The sequence below is a fragment of the Balaenoptera physalus genome (assembly GCF_965194825.1).
Source record: "Balaenoptera physalus genome assembly, chromosome: 20".
Classification (NCBI taxonomy): Eukaryota; Metazoa; Chordata; class Mammalia; order Artiodactyla; family Balaenopteridae; genus Balaenoptera; species Balaenoptera physalus.
The window spans coordinates 20,595,434-20,619,569 of NC_138901.1; the positions used below are offsets into that span (position 1 = coordinate 20,595,434).

The window sequence follows — 24,136 nt, forward strand, 5'->3', positions numbered from 1 at the left end:
TGTCCCCCCAGCCCGCGACGGGGAGGCACACCCCCGGTTTTACCCTGCACATCCTCCACTCTCACCACCTCCCACTCGATCTCCATCCCCACGTCAGAAAGTCCTCTGGCAGTCCAGCTTTTGCAGGACAAAGCAGCCCGTCCCTGGAGAGGCCGTCCCTGGGGCAGAAGGGGTGGGAGGGAGCACTGAGATACCCTCCGATTTTGGAGCCTCACCAGCCACTGGAGAGACCTAGTTTGGGGTTGCCAGCCAAAGAAACAAGGGCTGCCTCAGTCTGGCTTTAGGACCCGGGGGGCTCCAGAAAAAAACTCTGAACTTTTTTTTTTTTTTTTAAGTCGGCTCCGACTTTCCCAACTTTCCGGAACTTCCCTACCCCTCCCAGGTCTCTCAGCCCCAGGGTGGGGGTGGGGGTAAATCTGGAGGGCTTTGTGGTGCTTTCCTCGTACTCTAACGCTATCAGCCTGGCCCTCCTCCTCTTATTCCACACCCCTTCCCCCCCCCACACCCCCCGCCCCGCCAGCTCAGCCTCCCCAGCCCCCATTCCACGTGGACCAGCCAGGGCGGGGGTGGGGATGGAGGACAGGAAGAGGGGGAGCCAGCTCTGGGAGGAGTGGGGGGAAGGAGTCTGGCGGCGGCTGCGGCTCTCTCGCTCGCCCTCACAGCCGGCCGTCCCAGCTCCAGGCACCATGTTCCGCGCGGGGCGCCCCAGCCACACCGTCCTCCGGCTCCCCCTGCTGCAATCGTTGCTGCTGCTGCTGCTGCAGGCCGTGGGGAGGGGGCTGGGCCGCGCCAGCCCGGCCGGGAGCCCCCTGGAAGATGTGGTCATCGAGAGGTACCACATCCCCAGGGCCTGTCCCCGGGAAGTGCAGATGGGGGATTTTGTGCGCTACCACTACAACGGTACTTTCGAGGACGGCAAGAAGTTTGACTCGAGGTAATGGCTTGAGTGCCCCCAGACTCACCATTTCCCTTCCCGCAGCCCGGGACCAAGCTCTCTCAGTCCTGGGGTTCCCTTGTTGCTGCTTTTAAGCTGTGTCTGCATGCTCCCTACTCACACCGTGATCCCCTAACCTCACACACAGCACCCTGGGTGGGGGGACTCCTAGACGTCCATCTCCCCAGACATCCCTGCCCTCAATTTCAAACCTTCGCCTCTCAGAAGACCCCAGTTTCTTTCACACAAACTCCCTCTGTCTCTCAGAGTGCTTGAGAATCAAAGTGAACTGCTCTATTTACTTACCAGCGCTTTATTTAAAGACATAGAGGGGGTTTTCTGGTCCACAGAGTTGGGGGGAAGGGCATGGTCCCTGTTGCATGTGAATCCTCCAGTGGTCTCAGCCCAGCACCCTCTACCTTTCCAGCCACCCTGACTCCCTTTCTGGTTCCAGCCACAGGTTTCAGTGCCTTTGTGTTTAGAGAAAAAGTAAGTAGAGTTTTTGGGGGAGGGGGAGGGGGTTTTTTAGCAGCCAGTGGGGTAAAGCAGGTGGGCATTCTAAGACAGCAGGATGGATCAGGGAGTGCAGGGCATAGCTTGGTGTAGGGATCCTGTCTGCCTACATGTCACACAGTCACACATGCCACCCTGGGCTCCTCCGAGGGTTTTCATGCCTCCCTCTCCCCGTGATCCCTCACCCTCATCTCCCTCCATCTTAGCTCAACCAGGTCAGTGCTGCCGCCCATCTTGCCAGCCTTGGGGTTTGAGAGATGGGCTCCTCTTCTGTGTCCAGGCTTTCCATCTGCTCTGGCAAGTTCATTTTTCTTGGTGGGGGCAGGGCTGTACGCCAGGCCAGCCTCAGTTAAACCTTGGGTCCAGGTCACACACACAAGCCCCCACCCCACACCCAAGAAGTCAGTCCCTCTTAGACCCTTCCCCAAAACACACAACTCGGCCTATAGAAATTAGTGGCTCTGGAGGCAGACAGTTTATTGGGTAAGAACACGAACTCCTGAGACCAAGACCCTGGATTCAAACCCAGGCTGTGATCATGGACAAGGAGTTTTGCCTCTTTAAGCTTTACTTTCCTCATCTGAGAAAAAGGAGATTAAAAAACAGTCTGAAAAACTGCGTCCCTACTTCCTAAGGCTGATGTTAAGACTCAAGATGATGAATGAAAGTGAACTTCACACAGTACCTTACAGTCTGCAAGCGGGTTCAGTACACATTAGCCTTGACTCTGGGGAGAACTTTGGTAGTGTTTAACTGGTAGAAGCTTCTTGCCATGCTTGGGCTCTCACAACGGCACTGTGGAGGAAGCAGGCCATACACCCAGCTCAGTGGGCAAAATGAGGCATAGGCAGTAGCCAGGAGTACAGCTGTGAGCCTGTGGCCACCAAGGAGTGGAGGAGGTGTTGGGAGTTGGGGAATGACCTCCCTATCGGGGATCCTGATGGGGACTCTTGGATCCAGGTTGGGTCCAAGCAGTGCTGAGCTTGGAAAACTTTTACAACCCATGACACCTTCCATCAAAATAATAATCTCCCATCTTTCCTTAACTTCTGAAAACTTAAAATTAAAACTGTAACTAAAAACAAATAAAAGCCATGGCAATTTTAGAGTAGGCTTTTTCAAAATTGAAAACCAATCCCTATCCCCAGCCAGTTCTGCTTCCCCTTCCTTTCCTCTGCGAATTGATGGTGCCGTGGCCCAAACGTGGGCTTTGGAGTTGAACAGACCAAACATTAGCTGTGTGACCTTGGGCAAGTCATTTGGTCTCTCAAGTCTCAATTTTTCTCGTAAGAAAAATGAAATCAATAATGCCCATTTCGGGAATTCCCTGGTGGTCCAGTGGTTAGGACTCAGCGCTTTCACTGCTGTGGCCCGGCTGTGATCCCTGGTGGGGGAACTAAGATCTCACAAGCTGCACGGTGCAGCAAATAATAATAATAATAATAATAATAATGCCCACCTCACAGGGGATAGAATTAAATAAGATAATGAACGCAGGGACTTCCCTGGTGGTCCAATGGTTAAGGCTCCGTGCTCCCAATGCAGGGGGCCCGGGTTCGATCCCTGGTCAGGGAACTAGATTCCACATGCCACAACTAAGAGCCCACATGCCGCAACTAAAAGATCCCGCGTGCCGCAACGAAGATCCCAAGTGCCACAACTAAAGATGCGGCGCAGCCAAATCAATAAATATTTTTAAAAAGATAATGAATGCAAAATGCCAAGCATTTCGTCGGCCTTATCATTTAAGTGCTGGATAACTGGTCTCCCCACACCCCCACACCCCCCCACACACCCCCAGGTCTGCACTTCCCACTCCTTTTCTGTCAGCAGATAGCAGCAGCAGACAGGACTGCTGGCACCATCCCCCCATCCCGGGGCAGATAAAAGCCCCTGGCCTCCTGGAGGGCTTCCTTTTGTAACCGCCCATCCTATTAAGGTGGGAGTCATGGCCCACCTAGAAGGGAGGCCTGAAATGTTGAGAAGCCTTTGGATCTACACCTTTGTGTAGGGAGGGGGATTGTGTGTGTGTGTGCGCTTGTGTGCACCTGTGCATGTATGTGACCATGGGCAGAGGCCACTGTATCCCATCTGTCCCCTCCCTCCCCAGCTATGACCGCCACACCTTGGTGGCCATCGTGGTGGGCGTGGGGCGCCTCATCACCGGCATGGACCGAGGCCTCATGGGCATGTGCGTCAATGAGCGGCGACGCCTCATTGTGCCTCCGCACCTTGGCTATGGCAGCATCGGAGTGGGTGAGGAGAGCTGGGGCCCAGGCATGGGGGTGGAGGAGACCAGGAGGCAGAAGCAAGGGCCCAGGACAAGAAAACTGAAGCTCAGAGAGGGAGAGCAGCTTTCCAAGGTCACAATGCATGCGCAGAATGAATAGCGAGGCAGGTCTGGGACTAGACTTTTCCGTCTCCTGCCGCTGGGGCGGGAGTAAGGGCAATAATAGGGCCCTGGGTAGGATCCTAGCTTGACCTGGGAGAAGGGGAACTAAGGGTGGTGGAGGGGGAGGCCAAGCAGAGATGCTCAGACCTCCACTCCACCCCCCACTCTGGGGGCTGCACCAAACACAGCGGGGCTTATTCCCCCGGATGCCACCCTCTACTTTGATGTGGTCCTGCTCGATGTGTGGAACAAGGCGGACACCGTGCAGGTGAGCACCTTGCTGCGCCCGCCCCACTGCCCCCGCATGGTCCAGGACAGCGACTTCGTCCGCTACCACTACAACGGCACGCTGCTGGATGGCACTGCCTTCGACACCAGGTAAGGGCTGGAAGGAGCCCTGGGGCGCCAGGGGCTGTGGCATGCAGCGGGGAGTCGGGGGCCTTCCTGCCTCTCCCACCAACAGCAGCCTCACCCCTACCTCATTCTCTGCAGCTACAGTAGAGGTGGCACTTATGACACCTACGTGGGCTCTGGCTGGCTGATCAAGGGCATGGACCAGGGGCTGCTGGGCATGTGTCCTGGAGAGAGAAGGAAGATCGTCATCCCTCCATTCCTGGCCTATGGCGAGAAAGGCTATGGTGAGGGCAAGCAGGGACTTGGGGATTCTCTAGAAGTGGGCTGCCACATACAGTTGTTGAGGTTGAGTACTGCACAAGGACACCCGGCCAGGGAGGCAAGTAGTGATGAAATCTAACCCTTGGTGATCACCTCACTAAGAAGGGGTGCTTGGGTGGTTAGGACTCGGCACTATCACTGCTGGGGCCCGGGTTCAATCCCTGGTTGGGGAACTAAGATGCTTTGTTCTGATTCACACAAAGGCTCATATGGGCTGGCGGTGGCCCTGGGGAAAGCTCAGCTCAGGCCTCACAGGGGAAGAAGCAGGGCTGCTGATGGGCGTCAAAGGCTCTGGAAAGCAGGGTTAGTACCTTTTTGCACGGTGCTCACATAGGCCTTCCTGAGTGGAGAAGAAGCCCTGCTTTGCTCTCCACGTGTATGGTTCAAGCCTATCCCTTCCCCAGGGACTGTGATCCCCCCGCAGGCCTCCCTGGTCTTCCATGTCCTACTGATTGACGTCCACAACCCAAAGGACACGGTCCAGCTGGAGACACTGGAGCTGCCACCTGGCTGCGTCCGGAGAGCCGTGGCTGGGGACTTCATGCGTTACCACTACAACGGCTCCCTGATGGACGGCACCCTCTTTGACTCCAGGTCCGGGGGGGTCCTGAGGATGGCGGTGGGGACTGGGGGTGGCTCTGTGCTGGGGGAAGGGCGGGGCCACTGTGACTCCCTTGCCCACCTCCCCGCCTCGTATTGCAGCTACTCCCGAAACCGCACCTACAATACCTATGTGGGGCAGGGCTACGTCGTCCCAGGGATGGACCAGGGGCTGCAGGGCTCGTGCATGGGGGAGCGCCGGAGAATCACCATCCCCCCCCACCTTGCCTACGGGGAGAACGGGACTGGTAGGCTTGCTCCCTGTTCCCCAAGCCAACACCTCAGTTCCTCCTGACCTTCCCCCTGATGAGCGGGGGCGAAGGGGGTGGATTTCAGCCATTGCTCTGCCCCTCTCATCAAAAAAACTGGTCCCCCACCCAACTCCTGCCACAAGGACTCCATCCTTTTCTCCAGGGGGCAGTCCCCCACTTCTCCCCTTCCACACTGGAGAAGGGCAGCCGACTCCTGAGCTTGGGGAGGGAGGGTGGTTATGGAAGAACAGAAACAGCATAGCCCTGGGAAGCAAAGAGACCGGGATTTGAGTCCCAGCTTTGCTGGAAGCCTTTGTGTGCTCACCTGTAAAATGGGACTAATCACATCGATCAGCAGGGTAAGTTATTGGGAGGTTGCAAGATACATATATAAAAGGCTTTCCAGCTGGCGTGCCCCTCCCCTCCCCTGCCTCCTCACCACCACAGAGTATATTACAAGAGTTGACTATGTGGACAAACATCCCATCCCATCCTTGTTTAAAACCCCAGGATGGGGAAGGTCTGGGGCCTCCATGGAGACCTAGAGCAGCCCCTCCTAGACTCCAGCTGATCCACGCCCCCCATTCTGGCCCCAGGAGACAAGATCCCTGGCTCTGCTGTGCTGATCTTCGACGTCCACATCATCGACTTCCACAACCCTGCAGATCCCGTGGAAATCAAGACACTGTCCCGGCCCCCGGAGACCTGCAACGAGACGGCCAAGCTTGGGGACTTTGTTCGCTACCACTACAACTGCTCTCTGCTGGATGGCACCAAGCTCTTCTCCTCGTGGGTCCGGGGCAGGGCCAGGGCTGGGCAGGTGGGTGGGCCCAGGCGTGGGGAGTCCTCCTAGCAGCACCCCTGACTCTTCCTTCCTCCCTAAGTTCCCACCTAAGCTGAAACTCTTAACTCCACAGGCAGAGGGAGGGTGAAGTAAGCAGAAGGGGGAGCTGCTAGTTCCACTCAGTGGAGGGAAACGAGCAGGGAGAGATGAGCCCCCGGCCACACTGCAGGGCAGTGGCGAGATAAGGGGATTGATCCTGTCTCTGCACTGCTGGGCCCTTGCACCCTGCCCTGTGGGGCGGCACCAGGGGTGACTCGGGAGCTGGGCCTGCCGGGGACCAGGATGAATGCTGACCCGGGAATCTGCTCTCCCCCCAGCCATGACTACGGGGCCCCTCAGGAGGCGACTCTGGGCGCCCACAAGGTGATCGAAGGCCTGGACACGGGCCTGCAGGGCATGTGTGTGGGAGAGCGGCGGCAGCTTGTGGTCCCCCCGCACCTGGCACATGGAGAGAGCGGAGGTGAGGAGCAGAGACTGGCCTGACGGCTTTCCTCCTCCCCTCTGTCCCTGCCACCTGGAGCCTTGATGGCTGGTGGGAGGAGTGAGTGAAGCCTTCCGGATGCTTCCCATTCCATGCCCCCCTCTCCAGCCCCCAAGGCAGGAGCTGAGGCCTGTAGGCTGGGAGCGCACTGGGCAGGCAGTGAAGCCGGGCCCAGACCCTTCCCTTCTCTCCTCCTCCCCTCCCTCCAGCCCGGGGGGTCCCTGGAAGTGCTGTGCTCCTGTTTGAGGTGGAGCTGGTGTCCCGGGAGGATGGGCTGCCCACAGGCTACCTGTTTGTGTGGCACGAAGACCCTCCTGCCAACCTGTTTGAAGACATGGACCTCAACAAGGATGGCGAGGTCCCCCCGGAGGAGGTGGGTGAGGAGTTTGCTCCTGCTAGTAATCCCTCCCACGCTGTCACCCGGCAGGAGCCACCTTGCACGGTGGCATCTAACGAGAACAGCGTGTGTCCACCATCCTGTCTGCACCCGTGTTCCTGCCCCTCTGCGGGTCAGTGTGCCTTAAGCCCCTCATCCCCGCCTTTGCCTCTGGCACATGCAGCCCATTCCCCCACGGCTGCCTGACCCTGGGCACGCCCTCCGCCCCCGCCCCCCTCAGAACGCAGCACCAGCTCCCCTCCTCAGTCCTCACTGGACGGCCTCCGCCTGGGGGCCCGTCCCAAGGTGAGCACAGCTGCTCAGGCAGGACGCTCTCTCCCCCTCCCCTTGGCTCTCCTCGCCGTAGTTCTCCACCTTCATCAAGGCTCAAGTCAGTGAGGGCAAAGGACGCCTCCTGCCTGGCCAGGACCCTGAGAAAACCATAGGAGACATGTTCCAGAATCAGGATCGCAACCAGGATGGCAACATCACCGCTGAGGAACTCAAGCTGAAGTCGGACGAAGACCAGGAGCGGGTCCATGAGGAGCTCTGAAGGGCAGAGGCCTGGGCCCAAATGCAAAGGTCCACGTCTAAGGGGACAGTGGGCAGTGGGGCTGCCTTCCCAACAGTCACCCTCCCCTCTGCTGGGATGAGGTCTGGAAGCTTCTAGAAAGTGGTCAGAGGGGACAACTCTGGTTTTCCCACTGCCCGAGAGTAAAATCCACAGCACAGATCTCTATTCGGTTTTTCTCTCCCAACCCCAAACCCCTTCCTTAAAAGTTCTGGAACTACAAAGCCAATCTGGGGATTGGTGGAGTTTGGGGGTTGGCTGGGGTCATTGCTGGCCCCTTGCTCAGACCTCCCCTCCATGTCACCAGCCACTGAGCAAGGCCAAACTCACCATTTCCTTATTTCCCCTTTACCTGTACTTTTCCTCACCATCCTCAACCTGCCCCCCCCACCCCCGCTGCCCACAGCCCCCATTCCTCTGTCCTGGCAGCTCCCCAGGAACATGAACCCCCAGCTTTCCTCCCTCGGCTCTGGCTGGTTCCTAGGGAAGGGGACGGTTCCGGGGGGGCAGCCCTAGCTTACCTGTCCGGTTCCCTTCACCTGTCCCATGCCCCCTCGCTGCCGTCCAGTGGTGGCTGAAGTGCCCCTAGGGTGCTGCACTTCAGGGCTGGGCTTTGTGTCACCTTTTATCCTTAAAGAAGGCTGCCTTCTCTAGGGACCAAAGAACAAGAGAAAAATGAAGGGGGGTGGTATGAGGAAACCTACTTGGATGGATCTTAGGGCTATGAAATCCTTGGTTCGGGGCTGAGCTCATTATTGAGGGGTGAGAGGGGGGTGGGCAGAGCTCTGCACACTCGAAAGGCTAAACTGGTGTCAGACCCCCTTCTCCTTTGTGCCAAATAAAACATGTCCGAAACCAAAGTCTTTGGGATGTGGTCTTTCTTGGTTGGGGGCGGGGAGCTTAGACCCAAGTGTTGGGAGGAAGGGGAGCAAAGCAGGCCATCTCCATGGCCCTTCAGCTCAAGACCCTGTGTCCTTAGGTCTCAGCCTCCTGCCTCCCTGAGGCCCAGCTGGGGCCCTCACCATGGAGGGAGGCTGGCGGGTAAGTGTCCACAGAGAGGGGCCTGCAGGGGAGGCCTGGAGACATGATCCTGATCTCCTAAGGGTCCCAGCTGAATGGAAAAACAAGTTCCCTGAACTCAAACACAACATGCCAAGCTCAAGGGTTAAATTAAACCACACAGGTCAGATTCCCCTTTCACATAGATCGTTTCTAATACCACGATGTTCCCACCTCTCCCTGCTCCTGGCCGCCAGCTGTTACCACCTGCCTGGTGCTTCTCCCTCCTGCCAGAAAGAAAGGTAATTGAGTTCAAACCTCTGGTGTCTTGAGGAAGGAGTTGCTTCAGCCACTCATCAGGCCATCTGCCCTCACCTGCCTGGCTGGACTCTGGCCAGTGCGACAGAGATGACCCAAGCCATCCAAGGGGGTGGGGTGGGGGGGATGCTTGGGAGAGAAAACGACTGGACTCACACCCCAAACTGCCCCCACAGCACCGAGCTCTTGCCCAAGATCCCCCGAGAGACGGAGCTGCTCCCCACGGTCGCCAGTGACTGATACTCCCTGGTCCCAAAGCACAGAAAGCACCTCGGGGTTGACAGAGGTGACAGCCTCAGATGATAACCACCCTCCCCCAAGCCTAACAGGACAGCCTGAACTAAGTCCGTGTGGAGGCAGCGCGACGCAGAAGAGAAGGCTGGCTCTGGCGGAAACACTGCAACCCCAGCTCGAGCTCCCAGCTCTGGCCTTTGGGCAAAGGACTGGTCCTTTCTAAGTGGACCCATACCTCCTGCAGGATCCCTGTGAGGATGAAACGGCACCTGCAGCACCTGGGTGCACACAGCTGGCCCTCAGTCAACACTCCCGCCACTTTCTCTGCTGAGCTGCAGACAAACACAACTTACCAGCCACCAGGCAGGCGGACGAGGGAATGGACCTGACTACCTGAGCACCTGCTCCCTTCAGGTCCCGACTCAACCGCCCTTAAGTCATCCATTTCAGTGGCCGTGGAGGAGGAGGAGGGACAGGAGCCAAGGGCACCAGTGAAAATCCACACTCATGTGGATCACTTTAGGGACCCATAAAGAGGGGGCTCTGCATACAGGGCCGGCCAGACTCAGCTGATCCCAGCTGAATTTCAAGTTTAACGGCTGCATGAGAATCAAGTCAAACCATTCCAGGTCAGAAACACCCCCTTCCAACCCTGCCTGCCCACCGTGATGCCCACAGACACACTAGGCTGTGCTCGCTGTGCTCAGAGTCTCCTGGGCTAATTCAGGGGTTTTCAAACTGTGTTCCGTGGAGCTCTAGCAGCTTCTCGGAGGTTCCTGCGCCTCCAGAACCAGGAGGTACAGGCTCTGCCCCGCCCCCACCCCAATCGGAACAGCTCTGTGTTTTCCTTTTTTTATTTTGATCTGTTTCACATATTAGATTTGTTTGAAGAGCAGCTTCCCATGTTAAAAAATACTGGAAAAAAGATTCCCTGGACCAAATGATTCCTAAAGTGCTAACACTGTGTAGGTCCACAGTTCATCTAGGATGGCTTTTGCTGCCCTCCGGGCTGGCAGGGGTCCCTCAAGGCTCCGGAGAACACAAACCACGAAGCCAGGGAAAGGGGGAGGGAGGGGCGTGGGCCAGCAGCTCGCAGCCGCCCGGACTGTTCTCTGCAGCACGGGAGGAGCAGTGCTCAGAGCAGAGTAGCCTTCGGGTGAAGCCCCTCCTCGTCACAGCCCGCGGGGCCTGACCCTGGCCCGCCCTCAGGAGCCCTGCATCTCTGTCCAGTCCCTCTGCAGCAGGATGTGCTGCAGCAGCCCGTTGACCACGTCCAGCGTCTCATCCTTCTCCAGCACGATGTCATACGAGTCCATGTAGCGCTCCCGCCGCTCCTCCACCTGCCCGGGGAGCAGAGACCGAGAGTCCCCCAGCGCCCTGCCCTCCGCATTGCCCACTGTTGCGCACCTGGGGCTGGGGAAGAGGGCATTCAAGCTGCGACTCCCCAGGAGGAGTTCAAGGTTACCGGGACCTGCCCTTTGGAGACACAGGTGGCCACGGATGCAGGCTGCCACAATTAACCCTTGGGTCAGTGCCAAAAGGACCGTCACAACGATTAGAAACAAAAAGTATCAGATGTTACCTCTAATCTATCTGGATTGAATCTTCACAAGGCTTCAGCACCTGCTGACCGAGGGTGAGAACTGGAGGCCTTCTAGCCTGATGCCATACTGTGCCCCTCTGTGACCTTATGTTTTCACCCCTGTCAACCTCTGGTCTGTTCCTATGCTTTCCTGCTCTAAATTATAAACCCACATCCTGAATACCAACATCTCCCATCTCAATCATGCCCTACTGGTATGATTTAGGAGGACTGGTAATCAGCCCAGCCACTTTCTAAACTATGTCACCTTGGGCAAGTTACTTAAGCCCCTTGCCTCAGCTTCCTCATTTGTAAACTGGGTATAATAGTCACTACCTCAGAGTATGACTGAACAGATTAACTGGGTTAATGTGCGCGGCACACGGTGAGCACTCGGTAAGTGTGGGCTCTGATGACGTGCTCTGACCTCTGGGTCACGCCGTGTGCTTCGTGCACAGCTGTAACCACTGGGTATTTCTTTTGTTTCCTATGAGACTATGGTTTGTGTCTGACCTCTGTGCCTCTCATACTTCACACAGTGTCTAGCCCACAGGTGTTCAATAAGCACCATTAACAGGAATGAAGGAGAAGCCAGCCATGAAGAACCCGGCTCTCCTACCTACCTTGTCATTTAGGAAGCCAATCTTGAGAATGTTCTCCACGCCAGGAACCCCATCGGCCATAGTGAGGTCCCCCATGGAGTCTCCCAGCAGGAGGATGTTGGTTTTGCCCTGAAGCTGCTCGAAGTAACCAGAGTTCTCGCACACGGAGCTGTTCTTGTTGTAGGTGTGTATGAGCTGGCCCTTGAATCCCTTCAGGAAGCCCTAAATAATCAAGACAAGAGATAGACAGAAGGGCTACAGGGACCCATTCAGAACCAGTGTTCCACTGTCTCTGCCACAGAGGAAAGGGAATCCTGAAAGCCACAGATAATGCCAAAACTTCACTGTGATCCAACTAGGGGTCAGCAAGCTAGGGCCCGTGGACTAGATTTGGCCTATTTTTGTAAATTGCTTTGCTGGAACACAGCCAGGCCCATTTGTTTACATCTTGTCTATGGGTGCTTTTTTGTGTGACAGAGTAGTTGTGACAGAGATCATATTGCCCACAAAGCCCGAGATACTTACTACCTGGTCTTTTACAGAAAAAGTTTACAACCCCTGCTTTAAACTAACAGGGATCATCAAATATTGCTGATCACCTACTCTGGTGAAAGCATGAAGCCCGTGATACGAGCACTGCCTGGCTACACGTGCGCTAACCTCAGCTGTGGGCCACACCCTAACCACAGGTCACAGGGATGAAAATTCCAGCCTTGGTTTTAAGGGGAAGAAGTCAGAACACGGGTGAGTCAGAGCAGCCCACCTCTGGCTCAAGAAAAACAAGTCCAAGTCCAAGCCCTTGAGTACCTAGGATGGCACACGAGCCATGACAGTGACACGGGGCCTGGCTGAGCCCTAAGCTCGGTCCTCCCTGGCAGAGTCGACTGTCAGCCAAACACCCAAGAGTGGGTCCTTCAAAAGCGACTGTCTTTAGCTGGCACTAATAAATAAATAACTGCTGAGAGCAAAGAAGCCTGCATGTCTTCCCTCCCACCTCTCCCATCAAGGTTAACATTTAGGGTGAAGCACCCTGGCTGGCGGTCCCCACCCCTCTTCCGGCCCCAGCTCACATCTTCATCAAACTCCATGTAGTTAGAGACGATGTGGATGTTTGGGTGGAACACTTTCCTCTGCCGCATGATTTCTTCCAGGATATCCCCAACGCCCGCGGAGAAGATGAAAAGGGGAACGCTGTTCTGGGAGAGGGTGTTGAAGAACGTCTTGTATCCATCCCTGAAGTGACATGAACGGTTCTGAAACGGCATTGCCTCTGCGACTGTTCTTTACTTTCTATTTGGGTTACATCTTTAACATTTTTTAAAACACATTTTAAATTGAGGTATAAAATACATAGAGTAAATTATTAAAGTGCACTAATCTTAAGTGTTCAGCTCAGTTAATATTTACATACGTTCACACACATGTAGTTACTAACCAGGTCAAGATTCCCTCATGTCCCTTCCCAGTCGATGCCATCGCCCCCATTTTGACTTCACATCACCATTGATTTGCTCTCCCTGTCCCTGAACTTCATATACACCATATAACCACATTTTTTGTTTGTTTGTTTGTTTCTGGATTATTTTGCCTGAGCAAAATACAACCAGGCAGCTATCCTGAGGCAGCTTCACTGGGGAACACCTCCAACCCACCCAGGCACTTACTGGGTCTGCACATGTCTACTCTCCTGGCTTGCCACGAGCTAGCCTCTCTCCCCAATCAGGACACACAATCCTTGAGGGAAGGCACCCGTGTTGACTCCTTCCTCTACGTGCCCTCATCCCTCCTCCAGTAAAGAACGCTCCAGCAGACAGCTGCACTGTGAAGGCCACGGATGATCAAGGGTCCTAGGTCAGCCAACTCCCATGTCTGGATAAAGAACACCAGTCACCATGGGGACCCCAAAAGTCTTTTTACCATTGGGAAAAATGAGCTAGACGCTGTTTGTCCTAGGAGATGGAGCCCTGGTCATATTCATACCACATCCACTACCAGCAGGCAGACTGCATCCTAGGACACACCCAAGGATAGAAAATTCTCTGGCTGTGTCCAGAGAGGAACCTTCTCCACGTCAGCTACTCATGGTGCTAGATCGCTTCTGACTCTCCCAGCAACTGACTCCTCTTCGATCCTTCCCAGCCTCTCTTTTGTGAGCAAACCCATTCCAAACAGTCTGGCAGAAACATTTTCCAGAGCAGGCAGCTCACCTAAGCATTGCGTTGGACTCTCTCACCACCTGGGCTATCTGAAACTTCTGAATCTTCTGCTGGCACAGGAGCTCATGCGCTTTGGTCCACCTGGAAACACACACCCCACGAAACCCCAAATTCAAACCACTAAGTAAAGTGACCTTTCCCATCTCAGGGCCGAGTCCCCTCTGGAAGTACTGACAGCGGAGGCCTCATCCTTTTCCCCAGGGCCATTTCCTGAAGGACCCTGCTTGTCCCTAAAGGAAGAGGGTGAGACAGCAACACAGCAGCAACACAAGAGCTGGGCAAGTTGCTGCTGATGTCAAAGCTCTTCTGAATCCCTTCCTCTGTGACCCCACTCTCTGGAGAACTGGGGCTTTGCCCAGTGATACTGGTTTCCTTAGGAGGGTTATTGCCCCAAAGCACTTATTGCCCCAAACTAAGGGGATTCTAACTCATTCCAAGGATACTTGGTGAGCCCTCTACTCTAGCAGTAGCCACACGTAGCCTGGCTGTATCTGGACAATTTGTTCTAGCAGCTGGGCTTGTGGTCTTCAGTTAAGCATTCAGTAAGGTAAAGGAGCCTGCATCTGACCAAAGCTCAGGAAAAATACGCCCCTGTCCAGACCAAGCATCGTGAGGGCCAGGGGTGTTTCACCACCACCATCACTTACCATTCCACCATGTCAGGTAACTTCTCTTTGATGGTCCGGTGTGGGTCAATCTCAATTGGGTAATAGTGGTGGAGGAGCGCTTTGAGCTGTGACATCCAAATGAAGAGAAAAGCCGTTTAGTCCACATCAAGTTTTCCCCAGCAGAGTCCTACAGTCCAGCATGAGAAAAAAGTCACCTAGAAGATGCAACTTCATGTCAGGGAGTGACTGGAGCTGCAGAGCTGGCCATCCCTCTGCACTCTCGCTTAATCAGTAAGAACGGATTTAACGCTGTATTTCCCAAAATGTGGTGCATTTTCTCAGGTGGTAGGCAAGATAACTTTGGTGGGGGGTACATGGATAAAAACACTTTTCATTTTAGTGGTTTGGGATTCATTTTAATGTATGTCAGAAAAAGAAAGAAAACTAGAATAGCACACTCATGCTTTCATAAAGATTGCTTCTTTCGTTTGCAAGTTAATTGCATTCAGATCTTTAAAAGCAGGGTAATTTAAACAGATCTGGCAAAAATCATTCAAGTGAACTAGAAGACTGGAGCCTGGGACACAGCACGTTAGGGGATAACTCCATCGCTCTGCCAACGTCAGGTGGACAACCTCACGGGGAGCATCTCTGTGCACCTCCTCTGGCTAAGGTCACCTTCCACATGCCAGGACCTTCCACAATCTAGGGAGGCTGCCTCAGGGATCATGTGTCACACGGGCTCAGTCAGTAACAGGGCCCAATAAAAATGAGAATTGACTAAGTAAAAAATTTTAATTTTAATACGTGCATGGTCTCGGAATATTATGAGATCAAATGGAGTCCCTGACCATCAGTCCAAAAGAGGGTTAAATACAAAGACTGACAAAGACAGAAAGCTCCTAAAATGTGTTAAGATTCTCAATGTTTTCTTGAGTGTGAGAACATTTTTCTGAAAGTATAACAGAATTCAACAGAATATAATTTTTTTTTTTTAATTTTATTTTTGGCTGTGTTGGGTCTTCGTTTCTGTGCGAGGGCTTTCTCTAGTTGCAGCAAGTGGGGGCCACTCTTCAGCGTGGTGCGCAGGCCTCTCACTATTGCGGTCTCTCGTTGCGGAGCACAGGCTCCAGACGCGCAGGCTCAGTAGTTGTGGCTCACGGGCCTAGTTGCTCCGTGGCACGTGGGATCCTCCCAGACCAGGGCTCGAACCCGTGTCCCCTGCATTGGCAGGCAGATTCTCAACCACTGCGCCACCAGGGAAGCTCCCAGGATATAAATTTTTAATAAGAAAAAAGATTTCTTACATAAATTTTGCTTTATTAATTTCTTCAGGAACCCATCAAAGCCACAAATCTTAATGTTCTCTAGCTTCTTTACCCTAAAGAGGGCATCCAAACCTATTGTCTTATTTGTGGACATAGCTCTCTGGAAGCTGCTATGATCAGGGATGTGAGGAACCAAAAAAAGTGACCTGCCAAAGGTAATCAGTGGTGGAGCCAGAATCTACCTTAAGCTGCAAGTGGCATCACCAGAGAGACAAGTGTAGAAACAGAAGAGCTATCTATAATTCACTGTCCATCTTAATAACCAGTAATCATGACAGAGTATTAGAAGATCTGACCAATATGGCAGACCAACAGACCACATAGTAACCAATTTGGTGAACTTCATAATCAAGTGGAACTAAATGATATAGCTATTTAGCAGAAAGAGCTCAGCCACCTGCAGAGAAACGAGGGGCTAGCACAGCTCTGCTCTGGCAGAGAGGACACTGATGGGAAGAACGCGGAGCAAAGTAAAATGAACTCCAAGGCTACAGGGATCGCTTTACAATATCTGTATGCATCTTATGGAAACGGGAGTTTCATACATAGACATTAATTCAGAAGTTTTTCTTGGTACCTGCTGCCTTACCAAGAAAATTGATACTATCAAGGAAAGAGCATAATATAGTGAAAAGAGTTCGGGAACAGAATCAGATCTATGGGAAAACCAAGCTCTGCATCTTGCTGTATGACCTTGGGTAAGTTGCTCAAACCTCTCCAAGCCTCTGTTTTCCCATCTGCTAAATGGAGACAGTAATGATTCTATCCACCTCTCGGAGTTGTAGGAGGGTTAAACAACAAACATCGAAGTCTCCTATTAAGTTCTACAGATAGCAGTAAGCATATTCCAACCATCCATCATCACATGTCTTGGCCAATAAGGAAAAGCTGTCTCAGTGTATTAAGACTAGGTCCACCTGAGCATAACAACAATTTTTTAAAAAATTAATCTTCTAAGATCTCAACCCTGGAATCTTTGGTCCTAACCAAGAACCACTGGAAGTCGTATATGATAGCCATTTCTGAGCAAAGAAGGGAGTAACCCACCTCTTCCCGGCACTCCTCACTGATGATCTTGCTGTTATCCAGAATATCTGCAAAAACACAGAACTCCTTTTACTTGCCCCTTAGAAGCCATCATCCTGTCAAGCCCAATGAAGCAAGCTAGTATGTGACTTACTGTAAGAAGAAGGGCATCGCTTTCCATTATATGCAAACCTGCTCAAGGTCATGTCAAAATCAGAAATGACCTAAAATGCAAAAGAGAGATGAAGCCTAGACAGGCTCCTTCCAGGGTGGCCCTGTGCCAGCCAGGGAGGATGATTATGGAAGTCCAAACAGCTCAGTGCCAGTCTACGGGCAAAGCCTTGGGGGAGTCAGGAAGCGCTGAAGGAAGAACTAATCCTAGTTAGTACCTGTGCTAACCCAGAGAAGACCCAGCCTCTCTGAGGATGGGGGTGGGGACTGCAGAATCAGGACCCCTTCCACTCTTTCAATAGCACCCATCTCAATGCCCTGGTCCTCCCTAAGATGCCCCCACCTTTTGGCCCATCTACACACCTGTGCCTTCTTGGGGAGCCCACCAACCTCGGCCAGTGAGGGCAACAAGACCCGGAGGCCTGGTGTGGGGTGCTTTCTGTCTACAGCACGACCTTACTGAGAAATTTGAAATCTAGGTTTCTGGGCAGGTGGACTCTCCCCCAAGGCAAAACAGTCTTGCCCTCGGGCACCTGGCCATTTCTAGGGGATGAAGGCATGCTTTCAGGTGTCCGCAGCAAAGCGGGAAGGCGCACTGGGCAGGCCGCATCCCCAGCCCCCCGCGGTACCTGTAAGCGGTCTCCCCCGCCCTTGCGGAGGGCGCCCACGATCTCCTGCACCCGCCCGGGCTGCCGCATCAGAACCGTGGCCTTCATCACGGTGCTCACCTGTCCCGAGACCCGAGAGAACCGCTGACCCCGGCACCGCGCTGGGCCCAAGGGGAGGCCGGCGAGGCCGGGCCGGGGGCGCGGGGGACGAGCGGGGGCGCCGGCCGGGCCTGGGCGCCTACGGGCCGCAGTGGCACGGCGAGGCCCAGGCGGCCCGGTGGGGGTCTCGGAGCGCCCGGGGGTTCGGGGCCCGCCTCACGCCGGTCTCCTCCTCCCGCCTCACCTCCTCCGCCATGGCGCTCGCCTGCCGGTTGGCGGCGTGGGCACAACGACCGCCCCGCCGCCCCACTGCGCAGGCGTCGCTTCCGCCGGGGGCGGGGGGGGGCGGGGGGGGCGGGGGGGGCGGGGGGGGGCGGGGCGCGGGTGAGAGTTGGGGGGACGGGGAACGGGTCCGGGGCTGGGGGGGACGGGGAGTGTCCCAAGAGGCTGGGGTTACGTGGGTGGGTGCCACTCTTTTTAGAACAAAAACCCTAACCGGAATGGACGTTTCCAGGCTTAAGGTTTGCATGACCAAAAGGCCGCAGATGGGAGGGGGTGTGAAGGAGCCATAAGTGAGTTCTGTTGAACATGCAGAAGGTGCTTCCTTCACGGGGCTCGCTCCTCATCACAGAAGATGAGTGACTCAGTCCAGAGGGCAGGAGGGCCCTGGACATCTGGGCCAGAATGAAAACCCATCAGCTTTACTTCTCTCTTCTGCCTCCTCTGACTTGGTTTCCTCGAACTCAGTGTCTCGGGAGCCAAGTGCCAAGCTGCGGAAGAAGGTAGATGGATGCCGCAGAGATGCCAGACTGAGCACCGGAAGTGGGCAGCAGGAGCTAGAGTGAATCAAAAGTCTTACGTGGTGTTGGCGGTCACGTCCTGCTCCTGGTTGGTTGCGGAAGATGTGAGGTGGTCTTCATCCTGAGTGATGCCTTGGGGGAGGAGGGGGGGGAAGGAAGGAGGACAGGGACAGGAGAGAGTTCCAGAACCTGAGAGCACAATCCCGAGAGTGATCTCACTAAGAGCCCAGGATTCTGGAACTTGGGCTGCCTGCTAGGCCCTTATATGAGAGATGTAGTAGGGAGAAGGAGTGACAGCTGGCTGAAGGGCCCCCACAATCCTCCCCGACACCCTAGGAGAGCAGCCTCTCTCCGCTTGTCCCAGGGTGCCATGGAGATGGAGAGCGCGGTGGCCTCCACATGTTTCCACCAGCCTCACATGGAGAGGAAGATGAGTGCGATGACCTGTGAGATCTTCAACGAGCTTAGACTAGAGGGCAAGCTCTGCGACGTGGTCATCAAGGTCAATGGCTTTGAGTTCAATGCCCACAAGAACATCCTCTGTAGCTGCAGTTCCTATTTTAGGTATAACAGGGTTGCTGGACTAAGCCAAAAGGGGGAACGGGGCTCATTCTGAGACATTTTGGTTCATTTCATATTTCCCGCCCCATTATCTTAAGTTTAGGGACACTGTCAAAGCCCTGGGCTCCTGTAGACTGGCTCCTTTGTCTTCTGAAGAGGCACAGTTAGGGCCAGAGCCTCTTCTGTCTCGTTTTCAACTAGATTTCAACCAACTATTGGTGGGCCAGATGCTTTTTTTCTTTGATTTTCACCCAAACCAACCTTTGGGAAGGTTGGACACCTGTAGTGGATCTCCTGCTTAACCCTAGATGACAATGCCACTTCAGCCACCCCTTAAGCCCCTATCTGAGACTATCTCAAACAGGGTGCTAAATTAACAAGGACTGAGAGGGTGGGAAGGGGGATGAGGGGAAAGAACCAAGGAAATATTTTTCAGAAGAAAAAGGGAGTTTGAGCCAAAACTATTGTAACCCAGGAAGTAAAAGACCTAGTTGGTTCATGAGCTGAAAATATTTGAGTACTCAGTTCCAATGAAGATATGATAAGTGCCTGCCACCCGTTGCTAAAAATTCTCATTCATCTAGACCTAGAGCAGGGTATACAAAAAGACCAAATAGTGACTATTTTAAGCTTTGCAGGCCGTACAGTCTCTGTCACAACTACTCCACTCTGCCTTTAGTAGGAAAGCAGCCATAGACAATACTAAATGAAAGGGCATGGCTGTGTTCCAATAAAATTATTTATGAATACCGAAATTTGAATTTAATTTCCAGGTGTCACAAAATATTTTTTCCCCATTTAAAAATGTAAAAAATATTCTTAGCTCATGTGCAGTACAAAAACAAGAGTTGGGCTGAATTTGGCCGAGAGGCTGTAGGTTTTCAGAACTCTTCTCTAGAGAATTTGATCTCTGAGCCCACATTCCCTTAAACTTCCTAGAAAAAGGAAGGAAAAATATATTAGGGCAGGGACTTCTGTCCTCTGCAACACCTAGAGAAGTACCTAGCTACATAGTAGGGACCCAATAAGTTGTTGTGGAATAGTAGTCATTTTACTCATTCAATAGTTATTTATTGAGTGCCTATTTTGTGACAGGTACTGGAAATAAAACAATGTATAAACATTCCTGTTCTCGTAAAGTTTACCTTCCAGTAGGGAGAACAGGCATTTAATAAATAAAATACATATTAGATCATAAGTGCTAGGGAAAAAAAGGAAGCTAGAGAGTAGTCAGTGGCAATTTTAAATAGGATTATCACTTTGCTGACAAAGTGACATTTGAGCAAAGACTTCAAGGGGCTGCGGTCTTGGGAAATAACGGAGATCTTGGGAGAGCCTTCCAGGCAGAGTACAAAGCAAAGTGCAAAGATGAAAGCATCTCTGGTGTATTCAAGGAAAGCAAGGCCAGCAGGGCTGGAGCAAGGTGAGGAGGAAGGCGAGAGGAAATGTGGTTAGAGAGGTATTCATGGTCCGGATCCCAGAGGTCTTTTGTAGTCCCTGGTAAGGACTTTGTATTTTACTCTGAGTAACGAGGGAAGTCAGTGGAAGGTTCTGAGTGGAAGAGGAGCATAAACTCATAAGAATCATGCTGGTGGCTGGGATAAGACTATAAACTCTGGAGGTGTCAAAAGCAGAAGCAGAGAGATCAGTTGGGAGGTTTACTCCCAATAACCTAGGCAAGAGCTGGTGGTAGCTCACACCAAGAAGGTAGCAATGAGAGAGGTGAGAAGCGATCGGATTCTGGATATGTGTTGATTGAGTAATACTTGTTTTAAAAGTGTATTTGCTCAAGTTTAATTTCCTTAATTAAGGTAGAATTTGGTGGGCAATGGGCTGAGACAGAAAAAGACCTGGGTCTTACTCCCAGCTGTAGATCCCAGTTTCTCCATCCACAAAATGGGAAAAAGCCTACTTATCATGAAGATAGGAATAAAAGTGACCAAAGTCAAAGTTCTTGGAAAGGTTCTCTTGACCACTGTATAAAACCTACCCTCCTCCCCCCCGCTTCCTCACGCCAGTTTATTTCCAATTGACTTATTGTGCACACTATTTGGAAAATGTCCAAATTTTCCACAACAAGAGAAGGTGGCGGGGGGGAGGGAACATGGCAAACTAGAGAGAAATATTTCAGTGACTGCTAGTTTCTTTCTTTCTTCCAGAGCTTTGTTTACAAGTGGCTGGAACAACACTGAAAAGAAGGTATACAACATCCCTGGCATTTCCCCCGACATGATGAAGCTAATTATCGAATATGCGTACACCCGGACCATCCCCATCACACCAGAGAACGTGGAGAAGCTGCTGGCTGCTGCAGACCAATTTAACATCATGGGTATTGTCAGAGGTTGCTGTGAGTTCCTCAAGTCGGAGCTGTGTTTGGTTAATTGTATCGGCATCTGCAAGTTCACAGACTACTACTACTGCCCCGAACTGAGGCGGAAGGCCTACGTGTTCATACTGCACAACTTTGAGGAGATGGTGAAAGTCTCAGCAGAGTTTTTAGAGCTCTCAGTCACGGAACTTAAGGATATCATTGAGAAAGATGAGCTCAACGTCAAGCAAGAAGATGCTGTATTTGAGGCCATTTTAAAATGGATTTCTCATGACCCCCAAAATAGGAAGCAGCATATTTCAGTTTTGCTTCCCAAGGTCGTTTAGTTATTCTTTTGTGGGATGCTTAATTGCTTTTTTTTTTTTTTTTTTTTTTTTGCCCACGCCACATGGCTTGTGGGATCTTAGTTCCACAACCAGGGATCGAACCCATGCCCCTGCAGTGGAAGCTCGGAGTCCTAACCACTGGACTGCCAGAGAATTCCCTTAATTGCTCACTTTTGATTCATTTATCCCAGAGGGATTGTCCCAAGAGCCATACTCAGATGTTTGACAGATTCCAAGGCTGTGGTCATACTTACATATACTTATATATGTACATCTATAGAAGGCATCCCCTGCTATTCTCTGGAATTTTGCAATTTTCTCTGCCCTTGGCATTGCTAGTTCCTTCTGCTCCAGTTATATTCTCTTTGACCAAGATTCTCCCTGATAGTGGGGGAAGGAGAGGGCAGGCCTTCAAAAGAATTCTAAAGGGTCTTCCTCTCACCCCTTTCCTTCTGTGAGTTTCCCCAACCAAAATAGGAGTTGGACAAGAAACCAGATCATGAGTATTGCACTCAGTTGTAGCCATTTGGTGCTAATTCATGTTATTTTACATATAGAGGCATAGATATCCAATTACTGAACAATGACCGCAGCTCTTTCTGGTCTAACAGTCCTGTCCAGGGGCCAAGGAATGGACTAGCTCTGTGACCATTTGAGGTGGCTTCTATCTCGCTCATTCTCAGCATCCAAATGTATACCACCTCCAAAAAACAAATATTTAAACTGTGAGCTGTAAATTACAAAAACAAAACAAAACATGACCCTACTGCATTCAGAGGAGACTGTAAAACTGCGGGCTTAAGGACATGGGTTTTCCAGACACCATACCTCATCTGAATGGCTTTCTGTATTTCCTTCTTAGGTTCGCCTGGCTCTAATGCATGCTGAATACTTCATGAACAATGTTAAGATGAATGACTACGTCAAAGACAGTGAGGAATGCAAGCCAGTCATCATTAATGCACTGAGGGCCATGTATGACCTAAACATGAACGGACCTTCTAATTCTGACTTCACCAACCCACTCACCAGGCCCCGCCTGCCCTATGCCATCCTATTTGCAGTTGGTGGCTGGAGTGGTGGGAGCCCCACCAATGCCATTGAGGCATATGATGCTCGGGCAGACAGATGGCTGAATGTCACTTGTGAGGAAGAGAGTCCTCGTGCCTACCACGGGGCAGCTTATTTGAAAGGCTATGTTTATATCATTGGGGGGTTCGATAGTGTAGACTATTTCAATAGTGTTAAGCGTTTTAACCCAGTCAAGAAAACGTGGCACCAGGTGGCCCCGATGCACTCCAGGCGTTGCTATGTCAGCGTGACAGTCCTCAGTAATTTTATTTACGCCATGGGAGGATTCGATGGCTACGTGCGTCTCAACACTGCTGAACGTTATGAGCCAGAGACCAACCAATGGACTCTCATTGCCCCCATGCATGAACAGAGGAGTGATGCGAGTGCCACAACACTCCATGGAAAGGTTAGACGCCGGGGGAAGGTGGGGTTAGGAGATGTGAAAGCAGACAAGCCTGGAAATAACAGATGGAAAACAGAAGTGGCAGTATTCACTTTGCAATACTAACTCCTTCATCAGATGACTAAGTGGCCCTTTGTAACTATCTTTTCTGATTTGACTTATTAAAAAGCAATGCATGCACATGTGGAAAAAAGAAACTCAGACTGAAGACTGGCATCAGAAGTGTCCCCTGCCCCCAGCCACCACCATATACACACCCTTTCTTTCTACTCCCCAATTTTAATAATCTTGGAACTCTCTTCACACAGGTCTACATATGTGGTGGGTTTAACGGAAATGAATGCCTGTTTACAGCAGAAGTGTACGACGCTGACAGTAACCAGTGGACAGTCATAGCACCCATGAGAAGCAGGAGGAGTGGAATAGGCGTAATTGCTTATGGAGAACACATATATGCGGTGAGTTTCTTTTGTACAACAAAAATTATAGCCCTAGATTTTCTATTAGCAAATAGGTTTACACTACCACTGGGAAGAATTTGAAAGCTTTTTTCCATGGAAGACAGTGGAAGAGGGAGGTATGAAATCACTGGTCCCCCCCCCTCCCCAAAGAGGGCATCCTCAGCAAACAGAAGCGATGGTTAACAGCCAGCTGTGTTTCCTCTGTTGTCCACAGGTAGGCGGCTTTGACGGAGCTAATCGACTTAGGAGTGCAGAAGCCTACAGCCCAGCGGCTAATACTTGGCGCACGATCCCCACTATGTTTAATCCTCGTAGCAATTTTGGTATCGAGGTGGTAGACGACCTCTTGTTTGTGGTGGGTGGCTTTAATGGCTTTACCACCACCTTTAATGTTGAGTGCTATGATGAAAAGACTGAAGAGTGGTATGATGCTCATGACATGAGTATATACCGCAGTGCTCTGAGCTGCTGTGTGGTACCAGGGCTGGCCAATGTTGGGGAATACGCAGCTAGACGAGACAACTTCACAGGATTAGCACTGCGTGATGAAGTAAAGTATTCCGCCTCGACAAGTACCCTACCTGTATGAGCCTCTTCATTTAGTTAATAAAAAGTCTCAGCAATAAGAATTCTTTCTTTTAAATAAATGCAGTGTTTAAACTTGTAAGAGTATTGGAAAGTGTTCAACTTGAGCCAAGGGTTGCATGACTGAAGGGAATAAGGGGGGAGGAAGAAAGCAATTATATTCAAT

At 52.2% G+C, this 24,136-nt stretch overlaps 3 protein-coding genes across 16 annotated transcripts; 2 read left to right on the forward strand and 1 right to left on the reverse strand.

Annotated features, from left to right (window-relative positions):
- The first annotated feature begins 593 nt into the window (after nt 1-593).
- FKBP10 (FKBP prolyl isomerase 10) lies at nt 594-8,495 on the forward strand. Its single transcript, XM_082440744.1, has 10 exons — nt 594-934; nt 3,558-3,703; nt 4,028-4,217; nt 4,332-4,477; nt 4,919-5,108; nt 5,217-5,362; nt 5,962-6,154; nt 6,527-6,669; nt 6,900-7,063; nt 7,434-8,495. The coding sequence occupies exons 1-10, from the start codon at nt 687-689 to the stop codon at nt 7,617-7,619; spliced, it is 1,752 nt and encodes a 583-aa protein (XP_082296870.1). The 5' UTR covers nt 594-686; the 3' UTR covers nt 7,620-8,495.
- Nucleotides 1,900-17,728, reverse strand: NT5C3B (5'-nucleotidase, cytosolic IIIB). Of its 9 annotated transcripts, XM_082440748.1 has the most exons (10): nt 17,673-17,725; nt 17,351-17,449; nt 16,705-16,774; nt 16,572-16,618; nt 14,236-14,321; nt 13,580-13,669; nt 12,443-12,605; nt 11,394-11,594; nt 2,133-2,242; nt 1,900-2,027 (listed from the first exon to the last, which is right to left on the reverse strand). In XM_082440748.1, the coding sequence occupies exons 1-9, from the start codon at nt 17,682-17,684 to the stop codon at nt 2,153-2,155; spliced, it is 858 nt and encodes a 285-aa protein (XP_082296874.1). In that variant the 5' UTR covers nt 17,685-17,725; the 3' UTR covers nt 1,900-2,027; nt 2,133-2,152. The 9 variants fall into 9 exon arrangements, with proteins under 9 accessions (XP_082296874.1, XP_082296873.1, XP_082296872.1 ...); XM_082440747.1 differs by lacking the exons at nt 1,900-2,027; nt 2,133-2,242 and adding an exon at nt 10,027-10,601 and having other exon boundaries at nt 17,673-17,724; XM_082440746.1 differs by lacking the exons at nt 1,900-2,027; nt 2,133-2,242 and adding an exon at nt 10,027-10,528 and having other exon boundaries at nt 17,673-17,719.
- Nucleotides 17,729-17,848: 120 nt separating this feature from the next.
- KLHL10 (kelch like family member 10) lies at nt 17,849-24,088 on the forward strand. 6 transcript variants are annotated; one of them, XM_082440964.1, is made up of 6 exons: nt 17,849-18,316; nt 18,593-18,792; nt 20,949-21,438; nt 22,310-22,927; nt 23,233-23,382; nt 23,600-24,088. In XM_082440964.1, the coding sequence occupies exons 2-6, from the start codon at nt 18,599-18,601 to the stop codon at nt 23,972-23,974; spliced, it is 1,827 nt and encodes a 608-aa protein (XP_082297090.1). In that variant the 5' UTR covers nt 17,849-18,316; nt 18,593-18,598; the 3' UTR covers nt 23,975-24,088. The 6 variants fall into 6 exon arrangements, with proteins under 6 accessions (XP_082297090.1, XP_082297091.1, XP_082297092.1 ...); XM_082440965.1 differs by lacking the exon at nt 18,593-18,792 and having other exon boundaries at nt 17,849-18,332; XM_082440966.1 differs by lacking the exon at nt 18,593-18,792.
- The last annotated feature ends 48 nt before the right edge of the window (nt 24,089-24,136 follow it).

Bases quoted from the DNA above. Each gene is read 5' to 3' on its own strand.
- FKBP10 (XM_082440744.1), top strand. From the start codon at position 687: ATGTTCCGCGCGGGGCGCCCCAGCCACACCGTCCTCCGGCTCCCCCTG. The intron at 4,218-4,331 runs GTAAGGGCTGGA...CATTCTCTGCAG, and splicing joins GGCACTGCCTTCGACACCAG to CTACAGTAGAGGTGGCACTT. The intron at 6,155-6,526 runs GTGGGTCCGGGG...CTCTCCCCCCAG, and splicing joins GGCACCAAGCTCTTCTCCTC to CCATGACTACGGGGCCCCTC.
- NT5C3B (XM_082440746.1), bottom strand. The intron at 16,775-17,350 runs GTACCGCGGGGG...TTTGCATTTTAG, and splicing joins GCGGGGGAGACCGCTTACAG to GTCATTTCTGATTTTGACAT. The intron at 16,619-16,704 runs GTAAGTCACATA...GTGTTTTTGCAG, and splicing joins GCGATGCCCTTCTTCTTACA to ATATTCTGGATAACAGCAAG.
- KLHL10 (XM_082440963.1), top strand. From the start codon at position 18,494: ATGAGAGATGTAGTAGGGAGAAGGAGTGACAGCTGGCTGAAGGGCCCC. The intron at 22,928-23,232 runs GTTAGACGCCGG...CTCTTCACACAG, and splicing joins CCACAACACTCCATGGAAAG to GTCTACATATGTGGTGGGTT. The intron at 23,383-23,599 runs GTGAGTTTCTTT...TGTTGTCCACAG, and splicing joins ATGGAGAACACATATATGCG to GTAGGCGGCTTTGACGGAGC.